Below are 16,837 nucleotides of genomic sequence, written 5' to 3' on the forward strand. Positions count from 1 at the left end.
AGGGGTAAGCAATCCCTGATGGAATGGCTTGTGTGAACCATTAGAGATACTTGTTCATTACCAGTGGAGGTTCCCATAGATATCAGGGCTGAAGGACCATAGAAGAGGGGCAGGCATTACTGAGAGAACTAGGTATGAGAAAAGCAATGTATGATGCCCAGGTCACTGGGCCAGATAGGACTGTGTTGACCAGAGGTATAAAGAAAAACTCGATTCAACAGGGACCCTGAGATTGGCATGGAGCGTTAATGGTTTTGCTAAGTCCCTTTGTGGGGCAGGATCTTTGTGAGGTAGGAGAGGCTTTGGCAGATCTAAGTGACTTAAACTAGCATGTAAAACATGTCTGTAAAATAGCAAAACAACCTAAAGGAGATATAAACAGAGAAAGAGGTTCATTTGGGTTACCAGAAGATGTATGTGGCAAGATTTATGGCTTGGCAAGATTTATGGCTAGCCCCAAGTTCCGAAAGAAAAAATTGACAAAAAAACAAATTCTGTACTAAGCTTCTGGAAGACTTTAAAACCTGAGGAACAGTTCACAAAAGGCATACAGAAGATAAAAATGGTCCTGGGATGGATAAGGACCGCCTGAAGATTCAACAAGGTATATTTCTCTCCTGGGAGAAGTTATGCCAAGGGTAGAGGCAGTTTGCCCAGCCAGGGCCTCCCCCAGCAGCCAGGTGTGGTGAATGGAGAGATAACAGATATGGATACAGCCAGGAAGCACACCCAGGGTCTACTTGACCCTGAGAACCAACAGGTACAGCAGGGATAAGAGGGGCCCTACTCCTCCTTGGCCGTGTGCAGGGTCAGACAACTTGAGCCAGCACCAATGAGTTTATCAAAGATATGAAAATACAGAGATGCTCCATGCAAAATCCCCAGGATGCAGAATGACTCCCAAAAAGATAACTAAAGATAGTAAAGAACTAAGTTGATGGCTCTTAACCATTCTATGATACCAATGAGAAAACAATACAAATGGTTAAAATCTTTCCATGCTGTTAGACCTTGTGTATGTTTGATTTAGTATATATTGTTAACCTCTGAGTGTTTCACAGATGTGAAACCCATTTGAGAGATAACCAAGTACACCTGAAGAAACAAAGGGCAGCTGTAGCTGTAAAATTCTTGGGAGCTTTATGGTCAGGTAAAGCACAAGTGATACCCACCAGAATGGTTGGGAAAAGTCTACAACAGCCTGATCCTCCATATGCCAGAGTAAACAAGTATCTTATAAACATAAAAATAGAGGCTCCCCAAAACTGTACAATTGTTAAATAAAAATTACAGTACCAGGGGTGCGTTGCCTCCCTATGAGCTGTTGGCTAGAGAGACCCTAGACATCCTCAAAATGGTAAAGGCTATGCCACTAATGTTGGTTGCAAGCCAGGAACAGTTGGAAAGGACCTGTTGCTTAAGACACTGCATGATGTGAGCATGCAAGAGGGAGAGATGAAGCCAAGACCAAGCTGTAAACTCCTGCCACCAAATGGCTGTTGATCATAGAGCCAGGAGATGCTCAGCAGAATCTTTAGGAGAGAATGGTCCCCAAAAGTTCTGCTGCATGCTCTCAACATGCCAAGCAAGATGTGCCTGCTGGTAGACTAGTGAGTGGTTTGACTAATATATGTTCAACTGACAAATTTCTGATTGGACATTAAGGCCTGCTACTAGGGGTGGAACACACATCTGGTGCTGTAGAACAGGCCAACCCTCTGTGGCAGGGGAGAATACAGGACCCAGCAGGGAAGCCACAGCAAGTGTTTTGTTAGATAAATGTAATGTACCTGTTAAGGTATCTTCTAAGCATTTATGTTTACACCCATTGGTTAGATTATTACAACAGTGAATGTTTGTTTAGATGTTCCTGCTTCTTTTCATGTCTTTGTAGTAGGAGAAATACCACTGAGATGGATCAACAGCTATGTCTTAGAAACAAATAATGAGGAGGCCCCTGCAGGAGTTCAGTATCTCGCCACAAGAGAAGAAACATCATCCTTCATCTGTCACCCACTTCAAGGCTCAGAGACTCTTGTGAAAGAGATGGTGGAAATATTGTATGAGCTGGAGGAAGTGGTGGAGTGTTGGATGAGCTTGTTCTCTGAGTGGCAATCCAGACTGGCAAGCAGTGGATAGATACCTTCTTCCCGAGCTTCTCATCCACTTGCTTCAATCACCTTAAACTAATTTAACCATAAGACCCTCCTAGCGGCAGAGGGAGTCAGTCACCCCTCCCACCCACCCAATCAGCCTTAGCTGCATGAGGGGGTGGGACCAAAGATAGGGGCAGGGGAAGCCAGAGAGAGGGTGGTCTTTGCCATTTTGGACCACCACCAAAAGGTCAGTGACGTAGGGAAAAAGCCCAGGGGTTCCAATACCTTTGTAAGTGCCCCCCAATGCCACCCTATGCTCTGTTAGGAAGCTCAAAAAAAATCCTTTTGTTCCCTAAACTGTGCTTTGGAGGAATGTCTGTTTGTCCTAAGAATGGTGGGAGGAGGGTGCTCGGGACCTGGAAGCTGTGTGCCTCCTGGCAGTAAATTTAAATACACTGTTTCCCAAGTGCTGGGATTAAAGGTGTGCACCACCATGCCGGGCTTAAATACACTTTTAAATTTTACTTGCTGAGCAATATTATAAAGAAAGAAAGAAAAAAGCTTACAAATTCCTTTCAAAAAGAAAGGGGTGGGAGGAGGAATGAAGCAAGCTTACAAACATAAATTCTCCTGTCTTCTAAGGAAGAGCCTAAAGGCTTTTAAGCCTAGCTATAAAAACTAAAAGGGTTTATCATTTTTTAAATGCTAGGTTGTGATTAGGACATTACTTTGCACTTGCTTTATAGAAAAACTACAAATTTTAAGATTATTCTTATTATTTTATGTGTATGAGTATATTGCCTGCATGTAGGTAAGTGCACCCATGTCATGCAATGCCCGCAGAGAACAGAAGGGGCTGCCGGATCCCCTGGAACTGGGGTTATGGACAGTTGTTAGCTGCCATGTGGGTGGGGGATTAGAACCCGGGTCTTCTGCAAGAACAGCCAGTGTTAACTGCTGAACCATCTCTCCAGCCCCCCAAAACTACACATTTATGACATGATCAGTTTCCCTACAGACCACTTGAAATGAAAATAATTCCTTTTCACCTCCTTCGTTTCTTTCAAATACAAATACTAGGTCCATGTTTTATTCCCTTGCTTTTTTCCAAGAAACCTGAAGTACATGCAATCAAATTAGAATGTCCCTTCTCTCAGTAAAATTAAGATGTTGTACTTAAAGAGTGTTCATGGTGTTCCTATGCTCCTTGGAAGAACTCCCAGGCTTTAAGTTACTGACAGTGTTACTGTTGACTAAAAATTATTCAGATACATGCATGTATCTTCATATATTCGTATCTATTTAGGCAAGTTCCTTATAATGGTTCATAGAACACTTATGTCTAAGTAAAAAAACAATGCCTATTTATGTCCACCAAGAAACTAATGAAAGAATCTAAACAATCTGAAGCTCAACCTCATTTCAACACAGTACTAAATTACTTAAATACCCTGTGGTGACTCAATGTCTGGGCAATGCAGGGTGATCACCATCACTGAGCCAAAACACTATCACATGCTCCAGTCAGAGGCTGGCTCCTCCAGCTTCCCTGGGTACAGATGGGCACAGGTGCTAGTGGCTTCTATCAATACTCAGTAGGACAGTGTGGTGAAATTTGTAGCCATAAACCTGTGCAAACCAAATCTGGGATTTACTCTTAAGGAAAATAGAAAGCAAAAACAAAGATATGTGGAGCACTAACTAGCAGCCCTATCTGGTTCCTCTGAAATTCTTTTAACCCACCATCGGCAAGCCCCAGAGCCACTTTGAAGATGTGAAACGAAAGAGAAGTCTTGATGGTGCTCACCTGCTTCACTGTACTGACATGACACCAAATCCCTTTCAATTGTGAAATAAATATTTTAGTTTGAAGTAAGTGTAAGTGGGGCCTATTTTCTTTACTCTTGAATCTTGATGTCTACTTATTCAGCTAATAACAGAGGTTTAAGTATGATGATAACTAATGCCTTAAAAAGTCTTAAATTAGGTCTTGGGGAAAGTCCTCACAAATCTAGTGGAAAAAAGATTAAATTCAGGTCATGAAATTGAAATGCTAACCAATTCATAATACAATTTGATTCTTTTGAAAAAAGCTTGCCCTATTTTATGAATAAGTGACTAAATGAAAGCATTGTGCTATTCACAGGCCTTATTGATATACTTATTCTTAGGATCCTTGTTCCTAAAGCAAAGAAATTTCAGAAATCTGTTGTTTAGATAAATATAATGTGCAGGATAATTGTGAGGCACACTGCACTTTAAACAACTTTTGAACAGTTCAATACATTCTCGAGTGTTCACATTTGTACAACAAATAAAACTTTTCAAGAGCATATCCCTCTTGAAAGGCATTCTGCAGCATCCTACACTCTGGATTCCACAATGCAGCTTAATCTTTAGACACCCACTTGTGCCAGGGTCAGTTGAATGAAACATTCTATTTATAAAAATTCAAGCTTCCTGTTTAAAATGACAATCATCTCCACACTGTTTATTAAAAACTGTGTGTATCCCACATGAACTGCTATATTTGGCAGTTATTGAAACTCCCAGTAAATTCCAGAATTATTCCAATCTGGAAAATGCCAACATTTTTGGTATATTAGAGTTCCAAACAGTCTGAGTCTGACTCTGTGAAGCCAACACTGTGTATACCAAGCTCTGTACAGCACAGTGGCTCACAGGAAGTACTGAGCAGTGGTCATGCTTCCCAAGAGAACAGAATGCAAAACTCTTTAGTAAACTGTATTTATTTAGTGGCACACTTGTAACTCTCAGGGCATGCAGTTCTGTTGCAAACTTCAATTATTACCAACCATTGCTATGTACCCTTTGCTAAGCTCAACAACTAAAAACTTTCAACTTGATTTAATCTTTTTCATTTATTTATTTTTATTTTCTGTATATGAGTGTATTGCCTGTATGTAGATAGGTGCACTTGTGTTGTGTAATGCCCATGGACGTCAGAAGAGGGTGTTGGATCCCCTGGAACTGGAGTGAGTTATGGACAGTTGTTAGCCAACTATTGGGTGCTGGGAATTGAGCCCAGGGGCAAGAGCAGCCAGTGCTCTTAACCACTGAGCCATCTCTCCAGCCCCCTAATCTCTTTTTTAAAGTGTATTTTATTATTCTTATTTTATGGGTATGAGTGTATTACCTACATGTATGTAAGTGAACCCATGTTGTGCAATGCCTGTGGAGGTCAGAAGGGGGCATCAGATGGCCTGGAACTGGAGTTAAGGATGGTTGCTAGCCACCATGTATATTCTGGGAACTGAACTTGGATCCTCTGCAATAGTATCCAGTGCTCTTAACTACCGAAACAGCTCTCAAGCCCCTGCTTTAATCTCTTAATAAATAACACACAGTTTTATACTATTTAACTCAAATTAATTTTATTATGCTCCATGATGAATTGCCACCAGTGCAACATCCTATTCACTATACATTTCAAAAAAAATTCACATACTAAAATTTCAGTTGATAAATGAAACTGAATGATTGAACAAAATCTTTATGAATTTCATAATACAATATGTGGCTAGCTGAAATTGTCTATCACATAGCATTTAGATATAAAAAGGCCTCATGCTAGTTTGTTAAATGCAAAGGCTACCAGACAATCACTTAGCTGGGGTATATATGCGAGGCTTTCAGACGATGCATAGGTACAGTGCTGCCCACAGTGCAAGATAGTGGAGGACTGAGACATGCAACTGACAATCTTACTCAGCAAAGTAGATCTATTCTTCATGCCTTGACTGAACCCCACCAACTCTTGTATTTCAACCAACAGTAATTTAGGACTTTGTGCAACAGCAAAAAATAAAAATATCGCCTTCTTTTTAATGAAAAAAAAAAAAAACCCCAAAAAACCTCAATTAAGTTTGGCAAATTATATCTATCTTGCATGTTATTTGCAACTCAGAGAACTGAGAGCCTCTTCTTAGAGTAGCTTCTGGTCAAATACCAAAATAAGCTGGAAAATCCTGAGCTTCTTGGCCAAAAGTTAAGTGACATATGAAGTGGCGATTTCTCAGACATTTTAAGGAAATTTAAGTCTTTTATAAATATCCAAAAGAAAACAAAAGCCTGATGATATTTATTTAAAATAATTGTAATATCCTATTTGCCATTTGCACAAATTCCTAATTTTACTGGTAGTTGTCCAGCGTCATCCATGGCAGACTCCCAGAGCTCAAGCCACATAGAAATGACAGTAAGCAGAAAAGGCTTCTAGCAGCAGAGAGTACTGTGCACAGGAAACAAAAACAGTATTTCCCATGTGCTTAAATTACTCTTGCAAGGAAGGTAACATTCTTTGAATAACTTAACTATTTTACTGCACCACTTAACTGCTTTCAGCAACTAAATCTTTTAAATTATGGTAACTAGATGTATGATCACTAGAGATTATGGGATAAATTGGTTAAAATTCAAGCCATTATCTTGCAGGTCCAGCCTGTCAAGATTGTGCCAATACTAGATTTTGGTGGGTAATTCTAGCTAGCATAATTTTAGTTGGATACTGTGATTATAACAATGAAATACATTTGGAGCTACATTCTGCATACAACTCAATGTGAGAAAAATATGTCTGTATTTAAATCAGATAATTTTCTACCTAAAATTTAAAGTAGGTAGGAAGGTAATTATCACTACAAGTAGGAAATGACCACCTTTAGGCAGATAAATGTAGTAAAGAGGCAAGGAAACCCTAATTTTAACACATCTTGTAGTATACCTAAGTGTGCAAGTTGTAAAGTTTATTTATTTTTTTAAATCTATCAAATTAATTAATCAATTATGTGTTCCAAGAAATTTTCCATTGGGACCATTAATCTGAAGAAAAATGTAACCCTTCACCTGATATTTGACTCAAAAACCTTGAGAAATCACCAAGTAAAAACAGAGTATGTAAGGCTTAGCATTATAGTGCATGCCTTTGCCAATTAAATCTCATTTATGGTATTTCTGAATACAGTAATTCATACAAACTGCAAAATAAAAATATTCCATACCATCTTAGTGTTCTGATATCTATTTTTATATAACATTTTATTTTATGTGTATGAGCATACTGCCTGTCTGTGTAAGTGCACCCGTGTTGTGCAATGCCTGCGGAGGTCAGAAGAGGGCATCGGATGCCCTGGAACTGGAGTTATGGATGCTTGTTAGTCGCCATATGGGTGCTGGGAATCAAACCCCAGTCCTCTAGAAGAGCAGCCAGTGAGTGCTCTGAACTGCTCAGCCATCTCTCCAGTCCCTTGGTCATTTTTTGTTTTGAGACAGGGTCTCCCTGTAACTCCACCTGGCCTGGTGTTTGCAACACAGACCAGGCTAGCCTCCAACTCACAGAGATCCTCCTGCCTCAGCCTCCAGAGTGCTGGGACTAAAGGTATGTGCCTGGACTGAAACGATTTTTAGTCAAATGTTGGGGTAACCACAACTGTTTATGTGGCATGAAACTACCTCCAAAACTAACTTTTAACTACTCTTCAGAATATTACCAAAATGTGTTGAATTTTTTCCTAAAAATATTCTGTCACATTTGCTTTAGCATAAAAGTAACCTCAGTCAAGTGAGGCATGTGAGGCTCATGGGGATTCCAGCCTGCTTACCACTGGCAGGTGATGCTGTGGTAGGAGTGAGCTGCTGTTTCTCTCCATTACTATCTCTGTGGTGACTTTATGCAGAATATATCGCTAGAATTTGAAAAACGGCACCTGTGTAGTGATGTCTACAGAACTGTGCAATGTATTGGCTTCAACATTCATATGTGGTGTCATAGTCAAAATGAAGGGGCTAAAGAAACTAAAGTTTACATCACTTGAAAAAATGTAGTGCTATACTAGATTTTAATAAGAAAATTTAGGTACAGAAAAAGTAGGGTATGAAAATAGTGTTTTCCTTCTGGCATTATAACTAAATTACATTAAGGTTTTTGTCAGTCTCACATATAGTACTTAAACTCCCTTGTTGATGGAATGAGAACATTCACAAATCAAGTGAGCATCCTGGTGTAAACCTGCACAGAGTAACAGGGAGTAGCTTTGTATAGGATTATGACAAACCTTTACAGATTAAATGAGGTATTGCACAGATTAATTTTTAAAAAAAAAAGCAAAAAGGCAACAAAAATATACAGCAAATTGGTAGAACATTTACATGATAATTTTACAGAATTCATAGACAGAAAGTAGTGTTTAGTATTTCACCTTAAAAATATATATATAATATATAGATCAGTCTTCCCATTCATCATCATCTTCAAAATCTTCTTCATCATCATCATCTTCATCTTCATCTAGAAAAAAACCAAAAACAACAAACAAAAACAAAAAACACTGAGACCAAGAGTTAAAGCACAGAAATAAAATAGAATGGCATTCCATAATTCTTGGGTAACTCCTGAAATGAACATTTAACTCTTGAAATATAGTTACCAAACTGTTTTTAGAATTAATCTAGTAAAATAAATCTAAAGAGTATGATGGTGAGTTGAAGACTGGAACAGAAAGTCCAAGATTTGAGTTTTAGTTCTTTATTATTATATGAAAAGATTCCAAGGAGTATTTTTTAATGTTTGGGGTTAGCCTTTCTGAACTTCAGACTCACACATGGTGAATCCAACTGCTTTCTAACACTCTTCACATAATTTCTCAAACCCCAACCCAGATGTTCCTCTTTCCACAATAGGTTTCTACTTGGCCTCTCCACCTCCATCTCAATGACAGGCAAGTCACCAAAGAGCCTGAGACATTTAGGAGTCTTTTTTCTCTCCCTCAAGTCTCCTCTTCACCACCTCCACAGTCACTATCAGGTCCTGGTTAGATCAGTGCACCTTGAGTCCATTCATCTCAGAGAAGTGATGATATTGTCAGAAGGATCAGGTTCTTCCTGTCTAAAGGCCTCCCGTGGCTGCCACCAGTCCCTGGATGCATTCTAAGCTCCTCTGAATCTAAACAGAACTTACCACCTACTACCTCTCACCTCCTCTAAACCTTTCTCCCAAGGCCCTGTCCTTCCAGTTATGGTTTCTAGCAGGATTCCTGCCCTTTCTACTTTTTACCCATGCTGAGTTTTTCCTGTTATTACAGCATTTTCTTTGCTTGTCTTCTCATCATTTAGATCCCACCCAGAAGCCACTTCTTGAAACAGGCTTTTCCTGACCATCCAGTGTAACACTTCTCCAGAATCAGTAACTGTCTAGCCCATATCCCATTTTTCATAATTCTACTACCTCGAATTCTTACACTGTTGAAGGATTTATGTCTTCATACTAGCTCCTTGAAAGCTGGGCCTCTGCTGTCTTACCACTGATCTTTAACACTAGAGGAGTGCTGTACAGAAGCTGCTCAGTAATCACTTGTTTAATGAATAAATGTTTTAAAGTCACGGAACTCTGAGCACACTTCTGTATTGTATCAATTTTCCATGATCACTACCATGTAAGGATACTACCTCACAAAACACATGAAGGCCAAGTTTGACAAGAAAGACAGTACTGAGTACTTGTGCTTAAAAATAATAAACAACCAGTAAGTACTGAACTCATGACATTTATATACGTGGACTAGATAGAATAAACACAAATATCTTTAATCTTCCCCCAGCTTTTTTTTTTCAAGAGTCCTGAAAGAAGTACTTGAGCACTAGTATTAGAACTTGAAAATAAACAGAAAGTGGAGAGATGCAAAGACATCTTACTGTGCCCCTCCCCCCAGCATTTCAGGTTTTAAACTAAGGTCTTTGATTCACTTGGAATTCATTTTTGTGCAAAGTAAAAGATGAGTCTAATGTCATTCTTCTGAAGGGAGATACTCAGTTTTGTCAGCACCATCTACTGAACAGGCTGTATTCCAGTGTCTATAACTGTGTGGGTTTATCTCCTGATTCCTCTACTGTGTTCCATTGGTCTATGTGTCTCTTTTTGTATCAGAACCATGTTGTCTTTCTCACTATGATTCTTATTATCAGCATATCATAGACATGAGATGTAGAATCTCATGCCTTGTTTAGAGGCTGCTTGCTGAATCTTATTAGCATTTTCCAGTATAGGATATGAAATTGCTCATTTTTAACAAAGTTGTTCAGTTGTCTGGCAATGATGACCTGGCATCTATTAAATTTTAGACCAGTCACTGAGGCAACAATTCAGTTAAATATGCTATAAAACTCACATCATTAAGCTGCTCAATTGGCAGAGAGGAAGGTAACAAAGACAGTCCTACAAATAAACATAGACCCATAGTCCCATCGAGATGCTTAAAAAATACCTGAGGAATGAATGGCTTTGCTCCTTTTCTGCATCACTTCCATCAATGCACCTACAATTCCTGAAGTGGGTGCAGGAGTTGGTGGTGTGGATTCTTGGCCATCAGACACCTTGAAGAGGAAAATGATCAAAAATCAATTATAAATCCTAAGCAAAGAATTTCTGGGGGGTAAGGAGATGGATGGCCCAGTGAGAAAAGTGCTTGCTGCATAAGCATAACCTGAGTTCAGATCTCCAGCACCCACATAAAAGCTAGATGTGGTAGCATATATCTGCAACCCCAATGGAGTTTGTGGAGCCAGGAGGATCCCACATCTCAGGGAGGTTCACCAGTCTACCAGTCTAATACAGTGGCACACAAAACCATACAACACACACCCATGTACATGGACCTTTATTTCTAGATAAATGTTTATTTTCCTAGGTTAATTTTGTTTTAAAAGAAAAGTAAAAAGAGATCCACGGAAATTTGCAAGGCCAACAAAGGAATAACTTATTTAGAAGAAACAAACTTCTATCATAAAAGAATTACTAAACAAATAATTCTTCCTTCATAAGATATCAGCCATAAATATGTTTCAAAAATAACTTAGCTAACAAGCCCTGTCCTGCACACTTGCCCCTACAGCTGGTGTACTTCTGTTCATTCTAGCACATGGATCCTTAGGTAAACAAAACTTTAAACTATTTTACCAAAGGACATCATTTCACACACCTATGGTAGTATTTCTGACATGTTAGGTGGGTACCACACTTAAGATAACTAAACAGGTCAGGTGGTACAGGTGAATAATCAAATTTAGTGAAGAGGCCGAGGGAAGAATCATGAGCTCAAGGCCTGCTTAGGCTTCAAAGTGACCTCAGGGCTGGTGTGAATAACCTAATGTCTAATTTCAAAAACAAGGGGGATAATGGGATATATTCCAGCTCAGTGGTAGAGTGTTTGAATAGCATGCAGTCAATGTCTAGAGCAACAGTAAAAACTTACATTTTCTAAGAAAAATAGTTCTGTAGTTTTGTATGTTACAGTTATACATCAGATGACAGAAAGTTATAATTAGCATATATATAATTTCAAAATGAACTTCTTTTCTCACAACATTTAGTTTCTCTTTAAGGAAAAGGTTGAGTAGTTTTCAAAATGTACCTATCTCCTAAGGCAAATAATTGTGCCTAGTCAAAGTAAACCCACGTCTTCTAAACTATATTTAAGGAAAAAAAAAACCAAAAACCAAAACCTTTCATTAAAACTTATTTTCTCAGTCAGGCATGGTGGTGCACTTCTTTAACCCCAGCAGTCAGGAAGCAGAGGCAGGCAGATCTCTATGAGACTGAGGTCAGCCCGATCTGCATAGAGAGTTCTGGGTCAGCTAGAGCTATAGCAAGATTCTGTTTCAAAAAAAAAAAAAAGAAATGAAAGAAGAAAGAAAGAAAGAAAGAAAGAAAGAAAGAAAGAAAGAAAGCACCCCTAAAAAAACCATGTTGCCTAATAATCTTGAAAGCACCCCTAAAAAAACCATGTTGCCTAAATGGAGCAGATGCTTTTATGTATTTATTTTGTCAGTTTCATCTCTGGACTTCCATTACCCACATAAAGGGATAATGCTGGTAAAAGTAAACATAGTAGAGCTACATTTAATTATCAAACAAAAAATTTAAGCATATATATTTATTTGCAGCAATATTAAGGCAAACTTCTCACTTTTAGTTCTTAAAACAGTTCTACTTATTCCCTTTCCTTAAAAAAAAAAAAAAACTCAAAGAAGCTGCTTGTAAGGTACAGACTCATTCATCAGTCTTTACAGACTGCACGCTGTTACTATTTAGAAGGGCCATAAGCTGAAAAAAATGGCAGAATCATCTTTAGAGCTTTGTATTTCTGTAAGATGTTTTCAAAGAAGTAAAAGAGTAGCCAAGAGCAACCTTTTAAAAAATATGATCAGGCCAGGTGTGGTGGTGCATGCCTTTAATCCCAGTACATCTCTACGAGATCAAGGCCAGTCTGGTCTACAGAGAGAGTTCCAGGTCAGCTGGGCTAAAGGGAAACCCTATCTCAAAAAAAACAAACCCAAAGAAATCTGATCACCAAAGCAGAGACAACAAAGCAGGAGCACAACTCTGTTGAACCTGTTGAACACATTATTCTTCTGGTACTTACTGGGGACAAGGTGTCATTTTGAGTTTCTATGGACACGGAATTCAAAATATATGTGAGTGAGGACCTCTGCTAGCACTTAACTGAAACTAGTTTCATGTTAGCCATATTCATCACAGAATACACATACATACAAATGAAATACAGCTACAGGATCACACATAAAACATGCTAATAATTTACTGGTTATATGCGCTATGAAATAGCAAAGTCAACACCACTTTGTTCTGTCTGACTTTCACTTTACCCTGTGTTTCTGTCCAGCCACTCCCACTGCAGTCAGACAACCATAAAGGCCTCACACATAGTTTCAGTTGTACATTGTTTCTACAGTATTGGGAAACTCCCAAGCAGCCCAGTAGCATATAGTCTTACCCAGCTATACCTGCATCTCTATCGAACCCACTACAATTCTGAGAAACTTGTTTTTCTTAAACTTTTGCTAACTGGAAACCTCTTTGTTAAATGACCTGCCCCTGGTCTGTGTAACTATGGTGATCTAATGTAACCATGGTTACTGGCTTTGCCCCTGGCATGATGTAATTGTGGTTTAGGCTTTATAAACCCAATCTCTCTCCCCTTGGGGTCAAGAGTTCTTTTGGGCATTAGCCCCTCTCTCTGACAGCTGGCTAATAAATGACTCCTAATTTGACCCCAAACTGCATGGCATTTCTCTGAGGGTATTCTATATTAACATAGTGAATATAATCAAAAGGAAAGTGACTATTTAAGATAATAATGGTCTACTAGCCTACATTTAAAACAGAAAATATTTTCCCCTTTAAAGGGAATTAAAAGCCAGTTAAAGTTTCTTTGGGTAGAAGGCAGAGGACCGGGATGGGAAGAAGTGGCAGTAAACTAGACTCCTGTTAATCTAGCCTCTCGTTTGTTCAACAACTCGAAAGCTTAACAATAGTTTTTACATCTTCAAATGGTTGAAAATCAACACAGTATTTTTAACATATGAAAATTATATGAAATTTGAATTTCAGTTTGCAAAAATGAAGCCTCACACAACAGCACTGAATCATTTAGATTCAATAGCTGTGTTTGTAGTAAAAGAGCAGAGATAAACCAGTTGTGACAAAGGACCATATAGTCTACATTTTTACTATCTGAACTCTACAGAAAGTTCTTTCTCTAAGTTAGAGAATCCAAACTTCTACCACTGCTGTCAGGTATTCTAGAGCTGGAACTCTTCTTTCAGCTTTCTGTGGAGTTTGAATTTTTATTATTTAAATTTCAAACTATGGAAACTTTAGAGTACGGTTTTGTTTCTATGAAGTTACTGTTTTGTTATCCAAGATGACTGCAATTGGTTTCAAGTATAGCTATTTTAACTTACCTTAGTTCAATAAAACTATTTTTTAAAAATATCTTTTAAAGTCTAGAACAATGAATTACAAATATATTGTAAAATTCCATCTGTGTGAAGTTCTAGGATAGTCAAATATAACACATAGCTATCAGATTAGTTACTGTTTCTGAGGTAACAGAATGTTCTAGATTTTGATATGTAAGAATGGTTTACATAGCTACATTTATCAAAACCAAACCAAAAATGTGTACATTTCATTGTATACAGATATTTAAGAATTTAAAGAAAGTACAAGAATAAGCTTCAAAGACAGGCAATCTTATTAAAAATTATGATAAAATCTCATAGTGCTAGAAGATCTAAAATCAAAAGGATACATTACTTACAGATTTCAGCTGAATACCCTGTCGTATCTGGTCTAAAAGTGCATCCCTTCCTGAGCAGGACACTGGCCGACTGTTCTGTTCCACTTTTTTTAGCTGGGCACCCTCTCTAATTTGATCTAAAAGAGCTGCTTTATTTCCTGCAGGAGTTGGAACTTGATGGTCACCATCAGAAGGAAGGCCTGGGGGAGGTGGTGGCCCAGGAGGAGGTGGAGGTGGCGGTGGAGGGGGTGGTGCTATGGACCCTGTCATAGACAGAGGCGGAGGTGGTGGTGGGCCTGAAGGTGCTGAGGAGGGCAGTGCTGGTGGCGGTGGAGGATACATCCTGTTTGGAGGAGGTGGAGGGACAATAACACCTGGCCTGGAAGGGGGTGGGGGTGGAGGTGCAGCTGTGGGAGCTCTTGAAGGCGGTGGGGGAGGAGCCCCTCTTCCTCGGGCAGGCGGGGGAGGAGGACCTGAGCTATGAGGAGGAGGAGGAGGAGGTCCCCCTCTTGATGGTGGAGGTGGTGGTGGTGCTGAAATAAGAACAGAAAAAAATGAAAGCATGTTTTTCACCATAAAAATATTAATAAAGCAATTTATTCTAATATGCATGAATCCAAAATAATGCCAAGGGCAGAAACAGGCTTCATCTTTGCATTTTATTTACAAATATATCTCTGAGCACAGGTAAGGTGGTATCTCAAATTTTATTTGGAAATACTTAACTTAAAGATTACCTACCTTTTTCTTGAAATTTGCTAGTTAAACAATGTAACTTAAAGAGAACTCAGTATTAGTTCTGAAGGTATAATTAACACTTTTTACTTTGCATAATATAGAATCATAATAAAATTAAACATTTTGCTTGTAAGCATCACCTTACATTTTGATAGAAATTGATTATTTTCATTTTTTAAAGAATCAAGTACATTTAGATTTTGTCCAAGATCAATTCAGATTCAAATTTTATAGTGTGGTATAATTTACTAAATATATTCACATTAATTTCAGTTAAACCTCAACACAATTGCATCTTCTTTTGGTATTTAAAGAAATTATTTAGGGGCTGGAGAAATGGCTCAGCAGTTAAAAGCACTTGCTGTTCTTGCAGAGGACCAGGATTCAGTTCCCAGCACCCACATGGTGGCTAACAAATGTCTGTAACTCTAGTTCCAGGGATCTCATGTCCTCTTCTGGCTTTCATGGCCCTCCATGGGACACATGTGGGACACTTACACAACACAGGTAAAACACTCATACACGTAAAATACAAATCAATATAAATTTTTAAATTTATTCATTTTGTCATTTGTGTGTGTGTGTGTGCCTAAGTATGTGCATGTGTACAACATGTAGGCCCACAGAGGTCAGAAGAGGTTGTTGGATTCACTAGAGTTAAGAGTTACAGGTAGTTGTGAGTCAGTATGTGGATGTTGGGAATTGAACCAGGGTCCACTGCAAGGGTACTGCTGAGCAATCTCTCCTGCCCCCAATGTACTATCCTATAAAAGGTAACGTTCATTGCTAATTTACATGTGTACTTCTACTATACAATACAATGTTTCACATTACTAAAAGACATCACCAATTCTACACATGGTATTTTAAGAGAGGATGGTTGCCTGGCTAAAATGTTCAATTACATATTCAAATCTGAATTAAGAAATTAATGGAGATTTTTTTAAAAACCACAAAAGTATAATACAGTTTTTAATTAAAAATTACATTACCCAAGTAGTAGTATTTCTATTCTTATTCTTAAGTGAAAATGTAAGATATATTAGGAAAATAAATCCCAAAGTAACAGCAGAATATACTTGAGAATAAGAATAAAACCTTTAAAGATTTCAATCCTGTTACTGCAAACATTTTTTTTTTTTAACCACTGACATGACTTTATTCATTTAAAGATTGATAAGATAAACTGACTACTTTTATTAGGGCTTAAGAGAAATTTTGGAATCCCTAATAATCATATAACTAGTTATGTAAAGTATATGTGGTACTGCATAATATTGTACAATCTACTGTTATAACTATATAACTAATTATGAATAACAGGCCTAGATGCTCAGTAATACAATGGTACAAGAGAGAAAAAGCCCTCACTCTAAAGGGAATAAAAGGGTATCTTCTAATTTCATTTGGTTCAGGCATGGAAATAATGCTATAAATATTTGTGAATTAAATGTTAACACTGACTGAAACATGCAGAAAGGAAAATTCATTATGGAAATACTCTCCTGGTATACAAAGTTTTCAAACTGGAAATGACAGACAACAGCTGAAGGCAGTGGTTATCCTACTGACACAGGACACTCCAGTGGGGCACTCACTGTATTTATACTCAGAGTTTACTAGAGGGTGAAACACAACAACTAAGTGTCACTCAATTTCCTAACTGGACCCAAAGCAGAGACCAAAACCTTGCTGAAAGCAGCATCTTTTGTATCATATTTTCAATGAAATGGTTGAAAATGAGCCGGGCGTGGTGGCGCACACCTTTAATCCCAGCACTTGGGAGGTAGAGACAGGCCGATCTTTTTGAGTTCGAAGTCAGCCTGGTCTACATAGTGAGTTCCAGGACAGCTGGGGCTACAGGGAGACCGTGTCTCAAAAAAGACA

General features: G+C 38.4%; 1 protein-coding gene across 2 annotated transcripts in view; it reads right to left on the minus strand.

Moving 5' to 3' along the window:
* Positions 1 to 7,935: 7,935 nt before the first annotated feature.
* Positions 7,936 to 16,837, minus strand: part of Wasl (WASP like actin nucleation promoting factor) — a 63,018-nt gene continuing 54,116 nt past the window's right edge. For both annotated transcript variants that reach the window (XM_008824875.3, XM_029559491.1), the window contains 3 exons: positions 14,234 to 14,745; positions 10,376 to 10,484; positions 7,936 to 8,403 (listed from right to left, as the gene is read on the minus strand). In XM_008824875.3, coding sequence (XP_008823097.1) covers positions 8,342 to 8,403; positions 10,376 to 10,484; positions 14,234 to 14,745 — 683 coding nt within the window. In that variant the 3' untranslated portion in view covers positions 7,936 to 8,341. The remainder of the gene's footprint in view (positions 8,404 to 10,375; positions 10,485 to 14,233; positions 14,746 to 16,837) is intronic.

This window comes from Nannospalax galili, unplaced genomic scaffold, assembly GCF_000622305.1.
Source record: "Nannospalax galili isolate Female #2095 unplaced genomic scaffold, S.galili_v1.0 scaffold449, whole genome shotgun sequence".
NCBI lineage: Eukaryota > Metazoa > Chordata > Mammalia > Rodentia > Spalacidae > Nannospalax > Nannospalax galili.